Here is a 27725-nt window from a genome sequence, read left to right on the forward strand (position 1 = left end):
TAAAATTGAATTTTGTTTATTATGTACTTGCATGAACAATAACAATGCAAAACATATTGAAAACAGTAATGTGAAACGTAGAAGGCATCACCGAGGATGTTTGTGTAGGAATTCACAATAACAAAACAAATGTATTGTACCTGGTGTGACAAAAAACAAACACTCCCACTGTATAATGTGGAGTGGCATGTGGAGAAAAATTATAGTATAGGTCAAGTGCACACAGGAAATGCACAAACAAAAATATTCATGTAAAAGAAACAACTCCATAGGCAATTCTATGTAGTACTTTGAAGCATCAAGGGAGCTGCAAATTTCTGTGCTGATAATGCAAGACATTGTCAATGCTATCAGAATTTTGTCAAAGGTCAATATGCTACAGCTTATAAAAGGAACCTCACATGCATCCGTAATGGCTCATAAAAACTTCACTTACAAAACAAAACATTCTACAGCATGTAAAATATACATTTCGAGGAATTAGCAAATGCTGCTTTTAAATTTGCTCCATGATTAACTTGAAACAGTAAAGTGACGAAGAACACATTATCCTCAAAATAAGTGGATTTCTAGGGAGTGTCCCAATACATAAGTGGGCATAGCAAACTTACTAACAGAGATATTTGTGTAAAATACTACGTAGTACTTTGAATAATCAAAAGGATTGCGAGTCTCCATAATTTGATAACAAAATGCACTTTCAACACAATTAACCATGGAACCGGGAACATATCAAAAACACCTCTGTGGGCACAACTGCAGTGAATAACAAGGAATCTCATAACTTTCAACAGAATGTTTTTTCCAAAAGAAATAGAAAGTATTACATATGCAACAGGAAAAACCTTGACAGAACCGTACCATCAGCATAAATTGAAACGTGAACAATAAAAACTAATGCCTACGCTTGCTCCTCATAACTACAAGGAAGTGCTATGTGCAATTGTTCTGTAGTCCCCAAGCAAAATGTAGACCCATATGCACATTGTGAAGCTCAAATTAAGTAACTGTTACAAATGCCGGCAAATATGGAAACTTAATAACACAGCTTAGTCAATATTGATTTATGCATGTTTTAATTTATGCCTTCAGTACACAGGTGCACATAACATGTGATGTTAAGGTTGCACAAAAAATCTACAAACTTCACGAGACATCGTGGTGCACCTTTACGTTAATGCAAACTGGAATGTACATGAACAGATGTGCTATTTCTGCTTGGACAGCACCACTACATTCACAGGCCCAGTTGACACTCACTAATTTAAACTCTAATGACCTACAGAATTTCGCCTGAATTATCCAATGTTTGAATAGAACATACAGCCAAACCTCCTTATGATTAAGTGGTGTCTGACACAAAAATACCTTCGTTATATTTGATATTCGTTACAAACATATATTTGTTACATACATGCTGAATCGGCGACATTTCAAATTTACTTCATTACACCTGATGGTTTGTTATTTCCACATTGGCTATTTGCAGGTTTCAATGCACTCTAAAGTAAAACTACATGCAAGAAAACTCACACGTACGCATCCTGACAATTTCAAACAGAATGCATACATGACCTTGACAGGTATGTGAATATGTAAGTCATAGGTTGCCTTATTACAGCTAGATTGACTGCATGATGGCATCTGCCAGCATGCACAGAATTATCAAACAAGGGTACGCTTCAAGTAGTATTTGGTATTTATGAATGTCCCCTTATCAGCTATTTCTCGCCATACATTTCTGCCTTTGAGAAATAAGAGTTTTATGTTAACCAAAAAATTTGTTTGAGTTAGGCAGCTTCAAAATGCTTTGCTAACACAGCAAACTAACCTAAGCTGTGATTTGCTTGAATTAAAGGGCCATTAAAAAGGCCGGTTTAGAAAATCTCTGTATAAAACTTCAACAGCAAAGTGGCCATTCTTACCATGAAAAAAAAGCTTGGGAAGCCAAAAAAGATGAGTAGCAACACAGTCTCAAATTTCTGTACGCCAGTTCGCCGTGACGTCTGGGATTTGGACTCTGCCTATTTGAGTCTGGTTAACTGTTTATCAGCAAGCAAGGACTACGGTGCATTTTAAAGAAACCAAGGACTAGACCCTATCAAGTTTGAAGAACATTTTCTTTTCCCAAACTGCCTAAGTTGGAGACGATATTTCACATTCCGTGACATCACACCAACGTACTGGTGCTGACATTTCACCATAAAACACAAGAAAGGCAAGTTTGGCTCTATAGTTAATCCACCAAACAAATGAACAAGTTCTTAAACAATGAATGAACATAGTTCTTGAATAATTCTTTAACAGACTAAACTAATTCGATGCTGCTCGAAAGCTATCTAACTTAAATTTTTATCTGTTCCAGGTCGACCATAGTTGCCTATCACATCTAAATAAATGCTGCCACACAGGAAAAAGAAAAACTAAGCAACTGTCGGCTTCGGTGCATTCAAACACCTCCACATTTCATCCATCTATACACACAGATTCAACTCTTCCAGCATTTATCCACCAGCATTTACCACAGACTCCGGAAATGCAATTTCATGGCAAAAGATTTCTGGTGCAAAATCAGGACCACACTAACCAGTGAATTACTGTTCTCGCACCAAGTGCAGTAAGATGAAAAAAAGAAAAAAGATGAGCACTGATAAATGACAGCTGCTACAGTTTAGGGCACAATGAAATGGCAGTTATGAAGAAGCTTCCGCAAACAAAACAAGCAGTAAGTGACAACGATGAATAGCATCGAGACTAGACGCAATAACTTCTGGCACATGTGCATAAACACTTTCTGTCATGCTGCAAACAACTTTGACAAGGTTACAATATGCATTAAGAGTGAAGAATTGTAGTACTGTCAGCATAAAAACATAATCACAGTTGTTTGCTCATCGCCCAATTATGTGGCAAATATTATACACGCTTGACTTGATAAGCTGCACTAACAATGTTGTTAAAGTCCTGTCAGAATAAAATCACACACCGTTTCGCTCATCACCGGGTTACGTGGCAGACACAAGCAGGAAATGTGTGGAGCCTCTTTTCAGTGGCCATCAGTTTGTTGGCACAAATAATGTCTGATTCAGCGAACTCTGACGTGTACATCTTGTATGACAACAGCAAAATACATTCTTGCACTTAGCATAGGCTGCTCATATTTTACATGAAGAAAACATTTTGTAATCTTTTATAGATTGTATTATTAAGATGTAACTGGACCCCCATACTTGCTCGGCTGGACTTGTACACCCCACATCCACTCTTCTGATAACTATTGCCACAAACCAGGCTTTGCAGTCACATGCAGCAAATTTTTTATGGTGGGAGGCAAAGTACCATATCTACACAACACTAGGCTAACCTCGACTCTAGGTCGTGCTCAGTTCTAGACCGACCTCCAAAATTTGGAACGAGAAAATTTTTAAAAACTCTCCAAACGAAAAAAAGGCATTTAACTGTTCAGTTAAAGTATAATTCATTACATTTTCTGACAGTGGCCTTATTACGCATCTGAGAGCTCATACTGCAACAGGAGACAGCGCATGTGTATGTGTAAATTAAGGGACACATGCCATAATTGTGCTGAACATGCCCCGTACCAATGGCACCTTTCCCTGCCTGGTAAGCTTCACTGCACAACTGCACTGTGGCGAAGCTAACTTTATTACAGGCAAATACTGCCAAGTGAATCAATGGTGTGTTTTGGCGTTTTTTACACCTTTTTGTTTAGTTCGACCTGGTGGATAATTCGACCAGTATCGTCGGTCCCGTCAGGATCGAATAAACGAAATATGACTGTATTTCAGATTCTTTTACTCTCAGTATTTAATTAAAAATAGCAAATTATTGCTTTCATTTGTGGTTCGTTAAGGTGCTTCTTTGAAGTTCCATAAAAATTTTCAAAAACTCTTTCAGCAATTATTACTGCTATACATTCATTGAAAACACCAGTTATCAGGCTATAATTTTATGTATTGCAGTATACATTACGACTACTATGTCTTGAATTAATACGTTATAACGTAAAGGCACTGGAAATGAGCACATTTGTAGCAGTAACGAAAGAGCTAAAAGCAGTTCACAAAAAGGCATGTGCTTAGCTATCACTGCATGCAGTCTCGCACATTGCACAAGACTCCACAAATTGCCATTCCTAAGAGACTAACCAGGCAATTATGAGCGCCAAATCCAGTTTTTTGAGATACTCTAACATCATCAAGCCAGTGATAAAAGCCAGCAATGAAGTCAAGCGAAATGCGCTACTTGCAATGCACACACACTATTATCGATAGATTATAATCAATATTCAATAATTAATATAATCAATATAATCAATATTATCAATAGATTATATTAACAGGCAAAATCAAGACACACTGTGTCAACAGCACCTTTCTTCAAGTTCCAGATAATAAATGGCTCAGTACAAGAAAATGTGCATAATTCTTTCTCTTTATCAAAACAGCAAACTTGCAATCACAGCAAACACTCTTGCAGAGCCATTAGAGAGCTGCCTGGGTGACATTTAACTACAAAATGCCAAAGGGTTAACTAGCATACAATGGCCAGCGTTCTTATTTAAACAGCACTGAAACTATTTTTTGTGCTTACCGCTACTTCATTATCATTTAAATTTTACAAGGATATCACATTTCTTGACCTGTATTGTTAAGTAAAATGCTTGCCTTTTGTGCTTGCAGTTTTGTCCGGATAAATTTTTAAAAGCATTGACATATGCACGCCATACCGTCGGAGAAACCAGCTGCTACAACGGCACCACTGCCCTTTGCCAACCAAATGCTCGAGCAAGCAAGGCAAATGGTGCCAAGTGTTTTATTAAATGACATGGACCAAAAAATTAAGTCACATGGTAAATTTTAAGAAAAAAGAAAGGCGAAGTAAACAAAAAATCTCCTTTCGAATTTCTTGGACAAAACCACACGTAACTGTGCAAACCACAACCGCAGTACCTTAAGTTGCCTTCAAAAACATCCTTGCTTCATACAAAACGAAAACACTGCAACACACAAGAACGCCACAAGAAAACAGAACTTATGCTCAAGCATACATTCAAACAAGCTGCTTGAAAAGCAGGTTGCTTTTATAAGTTAATAGATTCCCTTTGGCAGCACATGTTCACACACACCTATCCCTGTGCGTCGTTACTCACCTAGGAGTCACATGTCATGGCAACATGCTTCAAGTGCGTCAAGACCCACTAGTCAGTTGTGCAGCTTTGAATCTTTCTCTTAACACCAGAAAGATGATGCCACTGCACTTGCGACTGGAAACTGCAACTTTTATTTAGTTGCATTGACTTTTCATAAAGCTACCACTTCCACACTACAGGAAAGACATGCATTTTCACAACCCCGTACAGGTGTTATATCAGCCACCGCTGCGAACAAGCTTGAAACAAGTTTGATATGAAAGTATACTACACCGTAGCAGATGTTTAAAGATTCAAATGTCAGAAAAGATGGGCTTCCTTTGGTCCCTCTTGCTGTACTGTTGCAGTATATGATGACAACAGTACAAGATAATAAGAGCGTAAAGAAAACGAAACACTCCAGTATTCAGTCAACCAAACAAGCCATGTAGCGGAAAATAGCGCCAACTTTCGTGGACTAACACATCTGATAAACATTAAATAAGAGACTACGTGAAATAAAATAATGACAATGAAATGAATGAGAAAATCGGGAGAAAAATTCAGAAATGAATCACAATCAATGAATCAGAAGTGTCCGATTCTTACATAAACTTGATTGGTACAAGGGCTATTACATTATGACTTAATTGCTTGAATTAATTATGAATCAGTTGCTTGGGTTCTATGTATTCAAAGTGAGTTTCTATGCTTGAAAAGTGTCCAGTGCATAGCTGCATGTTCAAAAAAGCTAGCTGAGGATGCAAGAAAAATATTGTGCTACTATTCTACACCTTATAAGGCAGCTGGCACATTACGCTATCATCACACTGTTCTATCTGCGTGTACCTATTGGCTTCTTTCGACTAACATTTCAGTCAGTTTCTCCAGTTACCTACATAATAGAAATACACACAAAATTTGACAGCCATCCAAGCTGACGTCACCAATGTGTAGTGACGAGGAGAGAGGCCTCGCATGGCCAATGTGAGAAAAAAGAAATATCACGAGAGGCAATTGGGGAAAAAGAGGGTGCTAGAATTAATATTCTCTTGAACAATTCATGCTTAAATGTAAACAGATTGGCCACCCATGTGCAGCCAGGCTCAAAAGTTTACGGGACCAGAATCTGGGAAAAGGTCGATTTCCAGCACCAGGGCACACAGCCTGGATTTCGAATGTGCTATGTGTGCCTGCATATGCAACCAACCTATTGTTGCACTCGTTTAATGATTGCAAGTTAAAACTGGGCTGACATTCAACATTTTTGTGAAAACCATGTTCTATAAAACATTTAAACTTTGCCTCTACCAGCTGTGCCGTTGACATTTAGGAACTCCCCAAAACTTGTCTAAATGTTGGGAGTGCATTGCAAGCACCCGAAGGCTTTGAGAGGCCACAAGCGTCACTGGGCTCTCTTTGCCAATGCATGGCCTCAACCTCGCATGGCAAGTGGGCAAGTAAGAGAGGCCTCAAACTGGAAGCAATGTTTCAGTGAGGAGATTTGTATTAATTGGGCTCAAGACAAGACTCCTTGTCGAAACAACGGTTCCAGCTTGATTGTTGACCACTTCCACGTCTCCCTCCGCCTGTGACCCCGCTGTCCTGCTCGCATGGCAGGCAACCTAAGGACACTCAAAATAGTCCTTTGAAAGGAGAGGCCAACTTGTACAAATGCTTCCATGCAGTCACAGACAGTGTTTTTCGATTCTGAACCAGTGTGCAAAAATTTACGATAATGAATGACACACATTGTTAAAGTAGGAAGTCTGTGTAGTACCAAAGAGTAGCTTCAACTCACATCACCAGATTGTTCCATTTTTTACCAATGCTAAGGGTACTAGACAGATCCTGCAATTTTCATTGTTGTGGATGGCTGTAATCCAAAATCACTAATGCATACTATAGCCATTATATGCCCTCACTGGGACAATCTTTCATGCAGTTTGGCTACAATAATCTCGAGCTAGTTTGGCTAACCCCGATTTACAACCTGTCGACTAAAGTCAGCCCAGCCAATTCAACCATCTCCATTGCTGCCATGATAATGTTTGTTGTCAACAGTTCTCGTTGTACCTAAAGAGCGCACTGTGCTCGATTGTTAGGTTCTGCTCATTTTAGTTGTCACCATCATAACTACCGTAACGACTCTTCAAATTGAAAGTCAGTGATAGAAAAGTTCATCAAAGGCAAGATGCTGGCAACATGAAATCGGCACAATTTATGGCTTCGACATTTGGCTTGTGCAGTTGTTGCCTTGATCGCCGGGTATTCCAGCAGAAACGACACAGGCAGATTGGCTATCCATCCACTGGAAGTGGGAAGCCTCTGAACACTGAAGAAAGTTCCGCAGAGGGAACCGGCAATGAGTAGTACAATGCCAGCATAAAAGATCCTGCGAGCGTTAATTGCACTTCAAATATTGGGCACTTGCACCAGACGAGTCTCATTCATTTCTATACACAAACATTTCCAAGCAACATCTTTACAAATTTCATCACAACAGCCAAGACACTGAACAGATAAATGCGACCATAACATGCCTGTACAGCAGGCTCCCTTTAAACGACTACTGGCCTTAAGAAATGTTTAAACAACCTTTAAAGGACTTTTAACGGAGAACTGACACAGATTATTAAAGTTGTAGAAACTTTACCCCATGTTGTTCCTGTGTCAAACATGCCGTGATTTTACAGCAGGGAGCAAGCATAAAGGGAAACACTGTCATAAAGGGCTCTAAACCACTCTGAGCTCAAAAATTTCTTATATGTAGTGTCAACTGTGCAACAGACTACATTGAACATAGAGCTGCAAGAATTGTTTGAAATGGTGCAGTAACAGGAGTGCTGCAAGCACTTACAAACGAGAATGCGGCCGCTGCTGGTTCTCACTCGCTTACACTACCCTCCCCATTGGATCTTTCGCCTCCTCACCACGTACTCTCACCAATCCCATTTAGTGCAGCAAAAGCTACAGGTCGCATCAATGCACCAAAAGAAAAGCTCCTCTATTGTCCACCCCTAATTGCCCTCCGCGTGACTCCAACTGAATGGAAGCTTCACAGAACAGTGGTACACGATGGGCGACCACCCCTCTCTTTCCATAAGACACAGCTGGCTCTCGTTAAATTGGCACTATCCTCTGCGATCGACCGACCAATCGACAGCTTTTACCCTGGTGACATCACGTGCAGCACACAGCTGGCATCGCAATGTGCAAAAAGAAAGGCCAAGAGGATCCCGGAGAGGGGCAGAGGATTGTATTTTGAATTAGCAGCTTGTCTGTGCCATGGGAAAGCCACAAGGATGGATCCAAGGCATCAAGAGGTTACAGCACATCTACCTCCGGGTTACTGAAACCGAAACTAGTTCGTGGAGACAGGTATTATGGTAAATTATATAGGGCACTCTGATGCCTTACGGTATTTTATTTTCTGGGGGTTTAAGGAGTTTAAACCTTCATTTACACAAAAAATGACAAGTTGAAGATGTCATGTCAATGCTCCTTTAAAGCAAACATAAAGGAACAGCACAAATCTGTTTAGTAGAGTAGTTTGCTGGGCCAGTTGGTGCATGGTGAACGTATAATGGTTTCCAGCAAATACGGACGCGAGCACAAGCAAGTAGAAACGAACAGGACAACGCTGGACACCAGCGTTGTCCAGTCCGTTTCTACTTGTGCTCGCGTCCGTACTTGCTGGAAACCGTTATACGTTCAGCAGAAATCTGCTCTTGTCAAAATTTACCTTGATAACTGATCACCAAAACCAAGGTCCCCATTGTGTTCAGCTTAACAGAAAATTCATGTTAGCATAACTTGTTTTGAAGGGTGTCTGCTACATACAGAGCCTTTAGTCTTTCACACCCCTCTGCTCAGACAGCTTTGGGCTGATCGGCCCAGCGTTCAAACCTTGCCGGTCCACCACAATCACTGGCACTTCAGAGGTTGCCGTAGCGCGGTTCATTGTTGGCAGTCCTCCTCTGAGTGCTCGGTGAGCTGTCCTCAAATGTGGGATTCTGATAGGTCAGGTCGGCACCATTCCTGGAACCAGCGTCTGGTTCCGGGTACCCATTATCGTTGTCGCCTGGCGGCGGAAGGGGAGGTGGTGGTGGCAATCCGGCCGTCGATCCGTTGAAGTCCGAGTCCTCCAACTCTGCGGGTGGAGAAGGTGGAGGTGCTGGAAGCTCGGTGTCGTATGCACGTTGCTGCACATCGTACACGGGTTGTCGGCCAAAGCCGGGATTACTGTACGTCTCGGAAAAGTCGTCCTGGTAGCTGCTCGTCCCTGTGTTTGCCGCTTCTTGCATGTTCTGCAGCTTCCAAAGTTGAATGTTCTCCAGTGCACCAACCAGCACAAGGAAGATGTCGATGATCAGAATGACAACCTGTGCAAACAGCAACCACAAAATATATATCTTAGACACGAGGTCACGCTCAGCATGAGGTCACAGGTTCAATTACCGGCCACGGCTGGGGGCAGAATGCAAAAATGTTTGTGTACTGTGCCTTGGGTGACGTTCAAAAGAACCCCGCAGCCAAAATTAATCCGGAGTCATGCACTACGGCAGCCTTGACAGCGTACTATGCATATTTCGAATATTAAACCCTGCGATTTATTTTATATTTTAGTAAAATTGACGAGAGTCAAGAAATTTCTAGAAAAAGATTTCCCCTTCTGTCTAAAAGTGCGAAGGAAAGGCGCAATAGTTCGTCAAGTCATCATCACCATCAGCCTAATTGATGTACACTGCAGGACAAAGGCCTCGCCCAACAATCTCCAATGTTCTTTGTCTTACATTGGCCGATTCCATTTCGTGCCTGCAAATTTACTAACTTCACCACATCACCTCAGACCGCCTCAGTATTGGCACATTTAGTCAAATAACAACCACTGTATCATGTAAAAAGACACTGAGATGAAGGAAGGAATTGTGGAAGTAGATTTATTTTTATTAGTAATAATTGTGAGTGTATAATAATTACAGGGAAGTGATTTGTGCTTAACTTCATACTGTGCATATCTTCATCTTCATAAGGAAATAAAAAGGAGTCCAACCCACAGCCTCCACACAACGCAGGTGGTGCTTTCCCATCAAAATACAGCTTGATTACAGCTTTAAAAACTTTTAAGTACTTACATAAATGTTTATGCGACCTAGACTTAAGAGCACTAGCCACACCACTTGCTGCCGTGGCAACGGGAGTGACACACCCATGGGCGTTTCACATGCTCCGCTGCTACACAGAACACGCTCTCAGGGTCAGGCAGCTGGTTCATAGGCCATCATTTTAGAAGGCTTGACACTAACGAGGTTATAAGCATAGATTCAGTCAGGCCTTTTGAAATCTTCACTTCCCTAGCCATGTAAAGTATTGTGGTAGTTGGCCATCGTGGCTAGAAGACTACAGCTCAGAACATGAAGAGAAAGAAGAAAAATGGGATGGACACAAGTGCTCTTTATGGTCATGCTTTGCAGCAAAGTTCAAGGCAGCACAGTAGTCACAAAATATAAAACACAGCACACTTGTGCAACCTTGAAGTATTGCAACTCAACTTCCAATCAAGCGGTTCCTTTGAAGCACTTGTATACATTAGTAACTTTTCCAAAGACAACTAACGCATGCACTTTAACCTTTGCCTCCGTATCCCCTCTAACATGTCCTCCCGGTCCTCCCAAATTTAAAGCCGCTGGCACATTCTGCTAGCCCAGGGCACTGCAAACATGCTGCTTGTTTACTGAAGAGGGAAATAATGAGTGTTTAGTAATTATCACCAAAGCCGATAATAAATACGCACCCTTTAAAGAAGGCCAACTGCAATGAATTTTTACTTTCGATAAATTGAATTTATTGATAGGAAAGACAGAAACTTTGGCTAGATTTGTTATAAATGAGTAGTATATACCATTGAAGCAATCTCTGCAAAGCCGCAGCGCTGACAATTATCTAATTTTCTTATTAGCAGCTTTAAATAGCCCTCTAAGCAGATGACGCGTGCCACCTGGTCGTCAGCGGATATGATACAATCCCTGAACATTGCCTCTGAGATTTCTCAGAGCACCATCGACAGCTGTGGGCACCACCTAATTTTGGAGGTCATGCCAAAGATCCACACTGGTTGTCAACGTTTCGGGTGATATGTCACTTCTGGTGAGCAATAATGGTGTCGTATTTTTCACTTTCAGTATCAAAAACGTCTCTTTTTATTATCTTTTCATGGTGCATCCACTCGTATCTCAAACAAATTTTCCACGGAGGCTGCTTTAATCTAAAATATCTGAAACTAGGCTTTTTACACAGTCTAAAATTTTGCTGCAGTAGTCCTTTAGGCTGTCCTTGCGTCACCCCTTAACATGCCCCTCCTCATTCCTTCCAAATCTAAACTTGCTGCCCCATTTACTTCTCACAGAACAACGGGAATACATGCACATTATAACCTTCAAGTGCGTCTAGTCGCACTAAGAACTTTACTGTAAAAGAGTGAAGTGTTCTTTACAATGGCTTTAGCTCTCAGAACGAACACAGCTGGAACAAAAGTCCATGAGGTGGGCGCGGCACCCTACCTGAACCCAGAATGCCCATCCTTGCTGCACTTCATAGTAGGCTGGCTGATCTGTGCCCATGCTGCCAAGGATTACCACAATCACCGCAAGGATCACTGTTGGAGAGAAAAAAGAAACTGTCAGAGGTGTTAGCACATACTCATTTACCCTAAATTTAACTTACTCTGAATTTAAAAGGACTGATTCTCCCACAGAGCTTATGACATCCACATAACATTGTACCAATTGAAATTGAAAGATGAAAATTACACCTCGAGTTTCTCAGCCTGCTTCTTAACTATGAGTCAGCACTTAAACCTTGTGCCTATTTAACACTGCTGACCACAAGATGTACACAACATTATAAGGCCCATGTATTAACGCCATATTTTGCTAACACTGATGCTTACAAGTTCTTTAATTTTTAGCATGGTATTTTAGGACGACACTTGAAACGTGAAACGACAGGCACATGCGCGAACTTTCAACTAAAGTTTAATGCAAGACATTTTGAATAAACATACAGAGCAACAAAAGTCAAAAAAAAGGAAGAAAAAAAAGAAATCAGCCAATCATACGGTAGCTGGCGCTACTATGTGATTATAAGCTACCAGCTTTTAAGTTCTAATTTTTTGCTCGTACAGTAAGTAAGTCGAATAATGTTGCTCAACCTTACTTAACAATTCTAAATAACACCGTTTCTTCTGTATTTTACCTATTGTGTTTACTAGTTATATAATGTGTTAATTTGATTTTATATTTTGTTCCACGATGGTGCCTGCCCTGTTTGTGTGTTGTAGTGGCCTGCGGTATGAAACAAAAAATATACCGTGTGCAACAGCAGTCCAACCAAAGCCACGCACATACTGTAGTCATGCATTAAATTAAACTCCTAGGGACCTTAACCAAAGCACAGTGACATGATAACAAATTAACAGTGCAAGCAAAAATAAGGACACAGAAAACAACACGACCAGCAATTTCTATATCCCTGGTATATCTGTTTGTAATCGTTTCCTTGTGCTCGAACTGTTAGCTTGTTACCATGGGTTAGCAACTAGCCCAAAAATTCGCTTTATTGCGGTGATATACAACATATTCCATCGCACATCCAGTGATATCGTATATTCAGTGATACCCAGTGATATTGAATATGTGCCAGGTCAGAACAATGATATAACAAAGACCCTGCTGCTCATGATCAAACGGACAAACAAGCAATCTCCCTCAAATTAAGTTGCATGTTCCTATGACTGCAAATACATGTCCTAATTTTATCACATCACCTGCGTTTTCACCACCTCACACTGCCTCTGTCGTTCTTGATTGCATTTCCCAAGCCTTGGCACTCATTCAGTTCATCTATTTTTTTATTTACCTACAGTGCTTAGTGGCGTTACAGTGGGAGGGGAGACATGATTGATCAATACAAGAAGATCAAAAGCAACCAAAGCAATTGCGACAAATAGCAAACCATAAGAACATCACAGCTATGATGCAAATAGTTCATTAGACATACTAGGTATAGCTTCTTTCAGTTGCATGCTTTTATAGACCTAGGAAAAAATTGAGTGAATGTGTTCTATGAGAAATTTCTTTAATCTTAAAATGTAATCCCTCTTATAATCACTGGTTATCTGGTTTGCGCATTACACTGACCACCCAACTCCCATTTATTCTTCTTAATCTCAACCGGAATATCAGCTATTTACCCGTCTGCTGCCCAGTCCACATCACGGCCTTCTGAAACACGAAGGTGGTGGTCTAGTTTTTCATTTTATCACTAACAACCTCTAGATGCTACGGCATTCGGCAGTGTGAGCACAAAGTAAATGGACCTATAGACTCACATGCAACAACAGTGACAGTAGTCTTGGCCAAACACAGGAACCGCACATCAAGGCACCCGTCTTCGATGTTTCGAATAGACTGGACCAAGCGTATGACGATGAGCGGTAGAGCTCCGAACAGTATGAGCAGGTGAATGATGGCCAATGCTCCGGCGGCCGTGCTGAGTCCGGTCAGCCTCAGGTACGTGATGGGAGCCTCGCAGTCCTCAAAGAAGAACGGCACGCGCTGGCTGCAGACGTACCACAATCCGAAGTGGCCACGCTCGAGAATGGCTCCTGTGGCAACAAGGACAGGGATGGCACGATGGCGTGTAAGAATGTTTATTTTCGCAATGAGGATGAAGGGGGTCAAGGACAAAAGCTAGTGAGCTTGACCAGCCCTCGACCTCTATATAAGTACAAAGATATAAAGAGAAAGATTATGACAAATAAATCTGTCATAATGACAAGACGTTAATTCTTCAAAAAATACATTTCGCATACATTGGACACATCCAACGTAGTAAATACAGGCATTCATAACATACAAATTCATCATATGAAGCAATATGAAAGATAATGAGCATGTCCGAGGTTGATTCCGACAAAGGAGTAGAGAGTAGAATAGATTGCTTTTATTGTCAAGAGAAAGGTACACTGGGAAGTGGCGAAAAAGCATGTGTGTTTCGTGAGAGTTAGCAAAAAGGAAAGGCGGTGAGATAAAAACAATCGAAAGTGAAGGAACATTTTAGTGCTGACGGAAGAGCGGGCCTCTGCCTGAGCACAATGTATGGCTGCGAAGATCATGGGACTACTGGCATACGTCGACAACGAGCACGGACAGTGGCTACAAAGACGGGCGCAGACGGCCGGTAACTACAGGCAAACTAGAAAACAATGTCTTGTGTAAGCCTCTGTTCGTAGATTATTTTGGCAACAAGTCAGCCCACAAATACATTCGCAGACCAATAATTCGGACTCCATGGGAACTGCCTAAAAGTCAGAACAATCAAGAGTCCAGAATATCGGATTTGCAAGAAAATAAACTACTACTGAGGACTCTGAATAAACGACGGACGGACGGGACGGACGGATGGACAGACGGATGGACAGACGGACGGACAGACAGACAGACAAAGAACTTCATTTTCTGAATAAACAGAACTCACTTAAACAGTCATTCCGGATAAACAGAATAATGGCATCAACTTTTGTTGGCCAACCATAGGCACAATGTTAGCAAACTTCAATTAAATGGAACCCATCTTTTTGTGATCTCTGGTTAAACGGAATTTTAATGGAAACCATCTCCTGGCCTGATCAATGTATGGAACAGGAAAAGCCTAACAAACATATTAAATGGTTAAGCTATATATAATAAATAAAATTCAATCCATCAGGCAGTCGCGGGGAACTACACATACAAATAAAAAATGACAAAGCTGCAATGGTATTGCAGTCAGGCTACCACTGTACCACTTCATTTGCGTCGCCAGGAATAACAGACCTCAGATGATGCCCTTGTTACTTGATCTGAGGAGACGGTTGAAAATATTGCCAGTGAAGTTCGTCACGAAGGCTATGATGCTATTGATGAAGACATCTACTGTTCCAGAGTGCGATACTATCTAGAAACTTACGACTGCGCATAATTAGGGCTGCGCATAGTTATCAACATTTATTTCCCACATGAACACAACCTTGCCCAAAAGAAGCTGCGATATTTGAAGCAGCATGCTGAAAAGTCCATTTTTTCTCCGCAGCGATATCAAAACACTCAGACACTTTTCAAATTAAGTGACTTTTAGCTAACTTGGCAATTTTGGCTTGGCTTGTCCCATGCTTTTGGCGCAGCCGGTGACTACTGGACTGACTAGGCTTCACTAGCAGTGGTTTCAAGAGGGCGCTGGCAACATAACCAATGACCATGCCAGCAATATATCAAAACAAAAATATTGCTCTTTCTGCTCAACTCAGTGGCTAAATCAGCATGCGGCCATGCCGCAGAGTCTGAATTATCAAATGGCACGCTGTAAGGTGTCAAAAATTTTGGCTGTCCTTACATTCTAATTAAGCCTATGGCGGGGTGCCATGAATCTGTTTAATTGATTGGCAAATTTATAATGTTTTCCTGAATAATTTGTTTTATAGTGGTCCACTAAGAGACGTAATGAGAGTTCTACTGTAAATACCTATTTCCAAATAGCAACTATGTCAGCATTTGCATATTTCACTTGCACTGTCATTCGGCTGTGTGTTTGTTGTACAGCCCTGAAAATTATCACTGTTTGTTGCTTGTAGAGCAGCCGAAGGCCCACTCCAGGACAGGTTTCTATTTGCCGATTTCTCAGACTTTGTAGCCCAACAGGTCCCAAGTTGGCTAAATTCGTGTACATTCATGGCAGACAGAAAATGCAAAACAAAGACACACCAAAACAAAGAGGCATAGTTTTGAAAGCTACACGGCAAGATACCACATTATTTTAAAAACTCTAATGACAATAACGACCAACCTTGATCAGTCTTTGCAATGTAGGTTCCCCAGTAGGACGGAGGCAGCGAGACCAGCTGCAGGACAATGTTGATGAAGCACAGGATGGCCTGGCATCCCGGCAACGCCACTGCGCCCAGGTTCATGCTGGCACTCCTAAACATCTTACGCCTGCATTTGACACAAATAATGTGGCCTCAATACTACTGACACATATATTTACAAACGTACGAAGCCAACAGGCAATGAAGCCAAGAAAAGCAGAGGAGAAGTTAACTGATATTTTTAAACTGAAATGCAGAAATGATCACGGGAAGTGAAAGTAGGCGAAAACAAGTACATAATATGAAAAACAGACTTCACACCTCTCATGGGCGATACCTAGCACCAGCGGCTAAACACATTAAATGGGTCTCTCTAAAAGAACGAAATGTGCGCATGCAAGTTTCAGTAACCAGATTTTGGGCATTATGTGCCTCAATTCATTGATTTACGCCAGTACGTTTCGAGACCAGCGAACGTCTGAACTATAATGCAGTTAAAGGTATTTACTGATAGGTAGAAATGAGACAGAGTACAATAATTTCAAATGAAACAAAGGTCACTTAATCCTGCTTTTCTAACTGCCATATGCATCAGGATTTCTTATCAAGTAGACAATAATAATGCATCCACTTTTTCCTCCACAACCTTTACTATGAAGTGACTGCATCATATACTAGAAGCATTTTACTCTATAAGATGTTAGAGACAAGGAAACAAGATTTGCATGAAGCAATATGCATACACACAAAACACACACTAAAACACAGGTACAAGACAAGAACCTGATGAATGCATACTAGCACTCGCGTTCCCTTACGCTACAGTTCTAATTTTAATATTGTGCATATCCCACGCACTATGGGAATTAATGCTGTGCAAAGCATTCTGCAAGTACCTGGCTACCCGGCATTTCTTGGGCTTTCGCAAAGTGATACCAGGTGGACCAATGTGGTTGTGCAAATTTAGTAATTGTGCCTGTGGATTGCAAGCGTATGTGTGTATGACGCAGGAGCACAACGTCAACCACATCCAAGATGATTTTAGGGTGGCAACGGCATGATTTATACGCCAGCTGTTGAACGCTAAGCTCGCAACATGATGATTGTTGGATTCTACATGTGTAGTGGACGAGCGTGAGAGAAACACTGATTGTGATGTCATCAGCGACCACGTGCTTCACAATCATACGTGCCTCTGGCTATGTCATGTGGTGTATATTAAAACAATAATGGAATTTCTACTCCAGTGATGGAATGTGAAAACATGATTAACATGGGTGATCATGCATGAATTCAGTACAACACTGCACAACTTGCATGTAGTATTAGCTACTATGAGGAAAATACTGGGAAAAGTGGGCCATTCCAAGAGATAGAGCAATCTAACATGGTGCCTAAAGTGCGAGTTGGCACAACTGAAGATGATAAAGTTTGAAAGAGTGTGCTGGCTTTGGAACGCAAGAATTGTGCTAGCGATCGTGGTCTAATGATTAGAACATCGGCTGCTGTGCTCGATGGCAAAGGTTCAATTCGAGAATCGGTCACACCTTACTTCCTTTTTATAAAAGTGAGGCGAGACAGTGACTTATCTATTGCGAAGTGCCAATAATGAGGCAAAGAGTGCTTACGTTTTGCATTAAGATTACAGGAGGATATGTTTAAATGGGTCATAGAACTTCCACATGGTTATTATTCGAATGTAGACCAGTTAAAATATTAAACCAACGGAAGGGAAATTTTATGCACCAAAAATAGGCTAATTAACAGTTCAGCTAAGCAACAAGAAATGTACAGTCAGCCGCAAAAGTTTACGCGACACGAGTCCCACAGCATATATGAAAAATTTCTGCTTTTATTTATGCATGGTGATTTTAATATAATATGAGCCACTGTGTAGGCGCTACAAGGGCCAATACAGACAGAAACTATCAATTCGAGCTACCTATAGTAATGTGCCAAGGCTTCGTGGGAATTCAGCTTTTTCGCAAATCCGGTGTCCCTTAAACTTACGTGTCCGACTGCATCAAGAAATTTGAAATTACGGCAATGCGCCGCAGATCATACCCGACTCGTTGAAAAATGAACCGACTCCTTCCTTCTCCGCTCTTGCGCTTCTGTCATCCTGCGGTCACATCGAGAGTGCACGAACCTGCATCGAAAATTATGGGCGTTCACAGTCGCGCACATTTCACATCGAAAAACGAAAAGAAGGCGCAAACAGCAGGGACACGCGCTCATCCATACCGCGCTAAGGTCCATATACCACGCGTTCTGTGAGCGTCTACCAAAGCTATTCCAGTACCTCTAATACAGAGGAAAAGATCGTAGGTTCCTTCAAACAGTCGCGTAAACTTACCATGAGCACGCACCGGCGGGAGTTCTGTCTACGCCAACTCTCCGTCCGAATACGACCACGGTTACCCCACGGACACCCACATGAAAAAGTAGTTTCACTACTAAAGGCTAGCGCCTTCGGCCGACACGATCGCTCTGGAAACTGCCGCTGACATGCGAGAATCCAACGCCTTCAACACGGAACGCGAGCGCTGACAGCGCGATTTGTCACCCGTGCTCTCACCTCGCATCGCCGAGGTGCTCCTGTATCGACCGTTGACGAGCGAAACCAACAAACTTTGTTTTCAAAGTTGTGACCTCCATTCTAGTTCCCCAGTCACCAGCCTCCGCTTGTCTTTTCTCGCGCGCGTCAATGGTGCGCAAGTTTGCTACCAGATGGCGCCACAATCGTTGCCAGCTTCATGCCGGCGCTGCCTACCGTGGGCCTCGGTCTCTGAATCAGTTTCGGTTGTTACTTTGTCAAATTTCCCGAAACAGGGCAGAAGTTTCCGTGCTTCGTCGCAAAATTCAGCGATGATATACCCTGAAAAGTGAATCGGACCGAACGTTACCATATGGGACGAACACCTCGGCAATTTTTCTGTCTAAAACAGTAACATGTGTTTCGGTGTATCAAATTCCTCGCTTCTGCGTTCAATGAACGCCTCTGGACGACCTTGGGGATACGGAGTGATACAACCCGCCCACCGGCGACTTTAATTGAACGTGAGTGTAGGTTACTGCGATGGCCTCGATGCATTCCAAACGGTATGCGCGACACGACTCGACTACGTGTATGGCGCTTGCTTGCGTCTTTTGTCGCCTGCCGCCAGCGAGAAGGCGATGAATGAATGGTCAAGGGTTTAGGCACAACGCCAAGCACCCAAGTTTTTTTTCTTGTTTTCTGTTGTTTATTTCTCTTCGCGGTGTGCCGAATGGTGTGAGTCAACGGGCTACCAAAAATGTTTGACGAAACGCAGCTGGGGGCGATTGCGGCGTACACTCGATCGCACGTCAACTAAACTGTATTCAGATGACCGTCATATTTGTGAGACCGAATACGGTGATCAAGGCACATGCGGCCGATTCCATAATGCTTTTCGTTCGTAAGCGCTGTTTGACGATGGCGGGCCGTATTCATGCACTAAAAGCAAAACTTTGCATCCTCTTTGGGCTTGCATGTCTTGTCCCACAACAATAATCATATATTTTGCACGCTTTTCCTTCCTTTGGAGCTGCGTGCCTGGTACATTCTTGACATCGCATTCTTCACGCGAAAGTAGCGAGCACAGAGTTTTCAAGACAGAAAGCTCAAGCAAGGCACATGACGATTATTATAGTTTAGGAACAATTAAGATAAGCCTCAAAGAGTACAAACTCCTTAAAGAGATGTCCAGCATATAAAGAGTGGCTGGCATATTTGATGTTACGAACAGCTACACGTAGCGTAAGATCTTGATGCATCTCTGCTGTGTGAGTCTGAATTTTCCGTAAAGTTTACGAATATGGGCTTGTTTCACTATTTTTGTGAGCGTTGCGTCAACTCTTACGGAAAATAAATTTCGTTTTCGGAAAGTTTATCAGATCTATCTCCCCTTCCGTTTGAAGCCTCATGACGGTGAAAGCTAAGACGCCAGAGGTGTCCTTGCCTCGAGTAACTTTATACAGACAAGTTCGTGAAGCAGGCAATAGGGGCAACAAGAATAGTTGCTGAAGAAAACCTCGTGATGAAAAACCTATGTCTTATAAGTTATAAGTTTCGTTCTGCATTACTATGTGCTGATTCTAAACTTAAATAATCGTATAATAAACGTCACATGTATCCCACGGGAGGCGTGCTCAGTATATGCTTTTAAAATACGTCGGCTATTTCACCTTCCTCAAATTAAGAGTGACCGTTTTGATACTGCAGTTGGGTAATTTACTAATACAGCTACTAATATACGTTAGCTGCGTGACATATAACGCTGATTCTCGACAAGGGAGTAGCCAGCGCGGAGCTTTTTAAGAAAACGCAAGCAAGACCGATGGTGATCGTTCCTGTGGGACGAATAAAGATACGCTCCAAAGGCAGTAAACTATTTTTAGAGCGTGTGTCTTCACGGGAACGTTATCCCTCTTCAACAGTCTTCGCGGAGAAAGAGTACGTACACGGCTTCGATCCATAATTGTAAGGGAAATGAAATGTTCACAACGAAGATGATTATATTGTACGGGGCAAAACGTACTGCAAACCGAAGGGTGCATCGCGTTACATCACGAGAGAACTGCGGCGAAATTACAGGTCAAAAAACGTAACCTTTCGAAAGAGTAAAAACGAGGCGAAATTACACCCCTCAGGCACGCGTGTATCACCCGCGCTATTCAGTGTTTTCAGTTTTCGTTTTTTTTTCTTTTTTCCATTTCTCGCCAGTGTACTTGTAGACATTATCTGCTTCCCCTGTCAATAATTTCATTTTTTTTTTTTGCGACGCAACTGTGGGCGTTCCTGGCGCACGGATGTCCGCTGAATTAAAATTAAGAGACAGCAATGAGACGCAACAAGATGTCCGCTGGCGGAAGGCTAGGAATGGCCGAGAATTCTCTAAGAGACCTCCGATGACTCAAAGATGATGACTCAAATACGAATGTTCAATTTCAACCACTTTTGCAACGATGCCCGACGGTGTCAGTTTGGTGGAGAAACAATTCGAGTCACGTGGAGGCCGACCTTTACGTCAAGCTTGTCCTCGGTCACGTGGGTTCTTCCCCGTGACATCTTCAATTCGTGATGGTGACCCCGATTTCACGGACGCCATTTGGATATGCAAGCACTCATGCGTCGTCCACATCGACCTTTCTGTGACTTGAAGGCCATATTACTCACACTGCTTTGTTCGCAGAAGCAATCGAAGTACTTTTTCCTACAGCTCCCTCTTCTTTCGAGCGTTTTTTTTTAAATCCTAAATGGACTCTGGAGATCGACGTTAAGATGGCGTTGTCTCGTGAAATATTTCAATGGCAATAGCATGCTCCGCATGGTCAGACCAGTTTCCGTTCCGGTATCTATCTATAAATATTTGGGCCGATCCCGATGATAGCGCGGTCTGATTTCCAAGGTAGTGCTTTAGACGCGTTCACCTGGATATGTGCCACTGGGTAGGAGGCGGGGGATAAAACACTTATTAAATTAAATGACAAGATACGAGCGACGAGAGCTCCTACTTCTCCTTACCCCGAGGACTACTGTGCCACTGGGCCTTTGCCGTTTTTGAATAAACATGTCTGACGCCAACTTGGGTCACTGTGCGCGTGCCACTGGGTACGCGCGGACTTCATGGCGGCACCGCCAGGAGGCGCAGCGTGTCCAGAGCGAAGCACGAGAAAGGAGCCAGGCTGTAACACACGCCTCATACATGATGCGTTTCGGCTATTGGCACGCTTGATAACCATCGTAGACAAGTTCTGACCAAACGTATTTTTAAAGGATCGATTCGACGTTTATTTGCTGGAAAAGTGGGGGCCTAGCTATTAGAAAAGAAAATCAAAGGTGAAGTTTTCATTTTTGAACTTCGCGGTCGTGTCTTGGCAGCAGCACGTCATTATGCATGACTCTGCGTATTTCACTGAATACATTCGAATATTTGCGCCTTTTTTCATTTCAGAATGAGCTTAAGTTTTCAATACCATATATATGTTGAGTTTCTGGGCTCTTCTGTAATGCAGTGTATTCTGTTTACCAACGAACTATTAGCTATTGTCCCGATAAGACACTGTCAAAATCTCATGACGTCGTGGGGATATTGCGTGCGTACTTGCAACGTGTGTCCCGTGGACTTTTTTTTTTGTTGTTGTTTTCCGCCACGGCAAAATTCACGGCCCTGGTATTTCACGTTCTTAACCCACGCCATACATCGCAATGATTTTATAGCATCCAGCAGGGTCTACTTTCAAGATAACACTGTTATATCGGTTCTTCTTTCCGGATTGCTTGATGCACCAGGAAACTATTTTCGTATGACTGAGATACCGACAGACGTCTGTAGTCGGTGCCAACGTAAGCACGCAGTGGCAAATACACCGCCGCTTTCCAACACCGATAATTTGTGCGGACGTGCCAGCCAGTTACTCTCGTTCGTTTCCGTGACAGCACGCTAGTATTCTGAGCCAGTCAGAGCTGACAAGATGGCGAATTTGACAACTGGCAATCCGAAAATTTTTCGCATTCTTAGTAAATTTATTCATCATCATCATAGTATTCTTAAATGACAAGATGCTACAATAATTATCACACACACATATATATATGAATTTCAATGCACGTTCGTGCCCTTTTTCAAGCATTCTAAATGTGGCCTGCGAATTCAGGTGGCTGGTATATATATCTTTGACCACGTACCTGAATTCGCACATAAGTATAAACACAATGTACGCACGTTTTTTTTTCAAGCCGCTACCATCGAAACGGGTAGGCTGTGATCGGGAATCGAACCCACAACAGTGTGCTTCGTAGCACTGCACTCCAAAGAGAGTCTAATTTTGAGGTAGTCCACTATGGGAACCAGCCAAAAGCCTAGCTATTCGTACGCCAGCAGTGTGGTTTTTTTTACACATAAATGAAGTTATACTTAAGAACCTGTGCTAGTCACCGCAAATACCGTATGATGTGGCAAAGCGTGCACACACAATTACACACAAGCGATCACATAAAAAAAAAACGCCTCGTTTTATGGTGACGTGCGCAACAGGACCGTCGGATGGTTCGTGAACGCGCGGCTATAGATTTGGCTCTAAACAAAGCTGGGCCCTGGAACGCGGAGAAACCCGGATGCATGCTTGCCCCGCCCGAACGGGGACCTGCGAGGCTGTTTCTTATATCCACTGCATCCCGATTTAGCGCGCCTGGCACACCGACGCAGCTCTCACATTCTCTCTTCCCTATATCGAACGAGACAATCTCGCGCGGTCGGCAATGTGGAACGACTGCCGGCGCTAACAGTGAAGAATATACACCCGCGTCCCATGCACCGATTTCGAATTCTCTCCAACCCCTGTCTTACTAATAACGGCGTGCCCCAGTCCGGAAAGAGGACTTGGTACGCAGTTCGCGCGAGCTGCGCTTCCGGCGACGAGCTGCCATCGGCATGCCTATAGAGCGACCTTGGCCACGCTTGGTCGCGCTCGAAGCGCGGCGACAATTATGCCCGAATTCTTGGCACACAAATGAAACACACACTTGGCTATATTTAGTATGGTGAACTAAGTACACTGGGGTATCGTCATCAACCTAAGTTTATACGCCGCCCGCCGGACCAAGACCTCCTTTAGCCGTCCATGTTTACTATAATTAACCCTGTCTTCTGTACGCGCATGCTTCATCCTAGATCTGCACATTTTTCTAATCTGATCACACGATCGATCGACTTCCTCATCTGCCGCCCTCGACTGCACGCCTACCTTCCCTTGGCATAGTCCATTCGGTTACGCCATAATAAAGACCACGGGCCAGTTACCCGCTCTACGCATCACGTGACCTGTTTCACTTCAGCTGCTCTCGATCTCAACTCTACAATATCGCTTATTGTCTACACCCGTTTACTTTCTAATGCACGCCGGAGTCTTCGTCTCTTAATGTGTATTATTTTCGTTTCATCACTCATTGAGCAGTTCTTAGCTTCTTCTCAAAATTTTTCTTTCTTTTTTTAGACACGGAAGAGGTAATCGAAGTCAGTTTAGACGGATAAAGCTTTCTTTTAATACCCTACTTTTGTTCATCATGCGGTAATAGTATGACTAATCTTTTTTTCCTTGACGACTAGAAAAAAGTTAGGTAAACGTCATATTTTCCTAATGTCGCGCCTGGTCGCACCGAAGCCCAGCGCCTATACGCGAGTGTGACCTCACTGATTTCAAAGTTGTATTTGTTTCGTACTCTGGTCAATGTGGTTCAGTAGGTGTTTTTGCATTTCGCTATGTTCAAGTTTTGGCTCCTTTATTTTAGAACACAGTGTAGCCCATTTTTATAGATAAATGTTACGTCAGCCCTAGCAGACGCCATCAAAATTTGTGGCGTCACGGCAGGCTTGTGCTGTAACTTCAAGGTGGCGCCACTACTTCGATAAAACGGGCGTCACTATAACGAATTTCTTGATATAACGAAGTATTTAAATTTTTCTTCACAGAGCACCATCTATTCAGAACCTCAATATAACAAAGTGTATTTATAAATGATCTCAATATAACGAAATTGTCGACTTTACGTACTTCGTTATGCCGATGTTTAACTGTATTTCGTTTGTGGCTTACCAAGTATCTTGATTCCCACGGTAAGAGTGCCTTTTTTGGTAAATTATTCTACTACAATACTAACAGATCCGATCTTTTCTCCCTATAATGCCCCTATAATATCCAAGTTTCTGCCCCGTACGTTGGATGCACTAGTTGTATACTGCCTTTGTGTGTGGTACATTTGCGTTCGCCTCGATTCTCAAGCTCTCCGGCCGAGTTTGCGCACATTTACCCTGCTTCTGCTCGATCAGTGTGAACGTATACCTTCGGAGAAAAGTTTGCACCAACAGGACAGTAGCACGCGCAGAATTTTTAAAAAGAAAAACATGTTTTGGGGGGTATTGTTGTCCCGCAAAACTAATTGTTACCCGTCTTGCTTGCGTTTCCATTCTTGAAAATTCTGCGCACGCTAGCTCCCTGTCGAGAATGCTGTGTCATGATGATAACGCGCACACCGTTCGTGGCGAAGTATCCCGCGCGCAGCGTTAAAGGAAAGGCGCGCAAGACAGGTGACAATTATTGTTAGGGGACAAGGTACGCTCCAAAGGGTGGAAACTTAGTGAATGCACCATATTAGGATGTACATGCGCTTCACCATAACAAAAAAGGGGAGTCGAAGCATAGCATAATCACTTCCGCAAGAAGAGCTGCCAGCGCACTCTGTCTTAGATTGAAGTAGACATGAAAATGACGTCACTCCCGAATCGCAAAAGATCTGGTACTTCTTTTCCGTGTAGGTTCGCGGCCAAACTGAGTCATATGCGCTGAAGGTCTGACGGGTATGGTCCAGCTTTGCGATACACAGTGGCGCGCTATTACACAGTTTGTACAGTGCCAACGTACTCTTACGACAAATGTACACCCTTTGGGGTGTATATTTGCCATCCAACGATAATAGTCGTCTGCCCTGCTTGTGTTTCCTTTCGAAGAAAGGAAACCGCTCGCTACTTTCCTGCCGAGAACGCACTGTCATGCTGATAACGCCCATGCGGTTCGTGACTTGCAAGTACCGGGCTCGCAGCGTTCAAAGGAAATGCGGACAAGACATATGACGACTATCGTTGTGTGGCAAGATACGACCCAAAGAGTGTAATTTTGTTTAAGAGTGTCAGAAGGCGTCGCCAAGCGCTACTACCTGCTAACAGTCCACAATCACCGAACTCCTCTGTCCACATGTATTACAAAAAGCGGCGTAAGTGAAAGTACTCACCGTTTGTATGCTTCCTAGGCTGTGGTCTCCAAACGAGCTTTCCCTTTTTTAAAGACTTCTGAACAGGAAACGCACTTTGGTCGTCGAGACAATTGTTTTTTGTCGATCACAGATCTACATTGAACTTACCAGTGAAGGTTTCAGCAAGTCGGTTGAAAAAGGCTTTCCGAAATTTCTGAGCAGCTGCTTCCAGATGCCCGTTGGTCGCGTACTAACAAACAACGAATTTTCAGCGACCAAAATACCAGTGTGGTACAGCAGGCAGAGCTACGCTGTTTCACTGACAAGCCTATTCAAGCGCTGGAAATTTTCTTCTTGAGAAGGCAGTCATGCGCCATTGATCACTGCATTTCTGTTTAGGCCGTTACGGTCGGTCCATTGACAACGGAAAAGCCAAGTTGACAACGGACGCTGCAATCAGACGTTGATAACGTTTCTGTCGAAAAGCTGACAACACAATGTTCGCTGTTACCGCAGTCACCTACCATGCGCATTGACTACAGTACTCTGGACATTCCAAATGGTGCCGCGCTCTCGCAGAACAGTGCTGTCTATAGTCGCCGAACAACCCACTCACTCTCGGCGCGGAACACCACGGGCTTGGGACATTCCAGCTGTCGACGATCGTGCGCCTCCACCGAGCCAGCTAAGAACACACAAGTACAGACGCGATGACCGAGTGTCCTGGATACCGAACGCAACGTTGCCGCCGAGACGAGGCAAGACGTATACTAGCCGTCACTGAGTCACGGCAAACTGCGCTGCGATCACCACACGTGCCTGGGACGCTTCTGCGCGCTCTTGTCCCTGGTGACGCTGGCTCGAGGAGAGGCTATCGTACACACGTCTCGCAGTACAGCCGTACAGCGACAATGGAGGCACGCGTTACTTCCACGGACCTCTGTCGAAGGTTTCGAATGCAGCCAGGCGTCTCCGGAGCCGCGGAGGGGGAGCTCGCGGCTGGGTGCTGCGACGCACACTTACGCTCGACGACGACACGTCGCCGCAACACCGGAACTGGCCGATTCACGCCGCGGTTCGCTGGAGCGGCGGCACACACAATGCGCGCGCGCGTCCCAGGAAGGACCTTGCCGTCTCGCATGCGGGAGTCGGAAGGGAACGTTGTAGAGGGCGAATGAAGAAAGAATGCAAAGGAAGTGATACGGAATCGGTGAACAAGGTGAAGCAAATGCGACAAGAGCGAAGGAACAGAGGTGGTGGGCATGGGGTGGATAAATGAGCGAACTGTCTGCGATATGAAAAAAGACAAATCGAGGCAGAAAACATTTGCTGCGATGCTTCGTAAAGCTTCACAGCAAATAAACGTTTTCTCCTTCTTGCAATAAGAGAAACAAAAAAAGTGGTACGCCATTCACGGGAAGTCCTGAAGTGTCACCAAAGACAATTGACCATAATTGATTGTAAGCGCGATGACAATGGCAATAGAACGACAACTAGGCATGATGACAACGACATGATAGCTCATATGTCACGGGACCGGGACTGAAACAGGGGTCGAGTAGATAGAATTTTCTTTTCCCACCTACAAAGCGGTAGCAAGTGAAGTTTGGCTGAGCGTAGATAAATCGTAAGTTATGCACACTTCAACAGAAAATAGCAACACTAAGTCAGTTTAAAATGATAAAACATTCGTTTGTAAGTCTAGCTTCGCTAAATTAGTAGAAAAAGGCTAATTGTCACTGGAGGAAATAAAGTCCCCGCTACTGTTAAACATCGCGCCAAACACGGTGTCTTAGAGGCTATGGCCGGCGTTGCGCTGTTAGGCCTGAGGGCGCGGGATCAAATCCCGGCCGAGGTGGTCACATTCCGACGGGGGCGAAACACACACATAAGAA

General features: G+C 43.2%; 1 protein-coding gene across 5 annotated transcripts; it reads right to left on the reverse strand.

Moving 5' to 3' along the window:
- LOC142564177 (uncharacterized) lies at positions 1-26902 on the reverse strand. 5 transcript variants are annotated; one of them, XM_075675072.1, is made up of 6 exons: positions 26447-26902; positions 18123-18207; positions 16037-16185; positions 13545-13820; positions 11716-11810; positions 1-9537 (listed from the first exon to the last, which is right to left on the reverse strand). In XM_075675072.1, the coding sequence occupies exons 3-6, from the start codon at positions 16176-16178 to the stop codon at positions 9091-9093; spliced, it is 960 nt and encodes a 319-aa protein (XP_075531187.1). In that variant the 5' UTR covers positions 16179-16185; positions 18123-18207; positions 26447-26902; the 3' UTR covers positions 1-9090. The 5 variants fall into 5 exon arrangements, with proteins under 5 accessions (XP_075531187.1, XP_075531188.1, XP_075531185.1 ...); XM_075675073.1 differs by lacking the exon at positions 26447-26902 and adding an exon at positions 25999-26421; XM_075675070.1 differs by lacking the exon at positions 26447-26902 and adding an exon at positions 25870-25990.
- Positions 26903-27725: the final 823 nt, after the last annotated feature.

The sequence above is a fragment of the Dermacentor variabilis genome, chromosome 11 (genome assembly GCF_050947875.1).
Source record: "Dermacentor variabilis isolate Ectoservices chromosome 11, ASM5094787v1, whole genome shotgun sequence".
NCBI lineage: Eukaryota > Metazoa > Arthropoda > Arachnida > Ixodida > Ixodidae > Dermacentor > Dermacentor variabilis.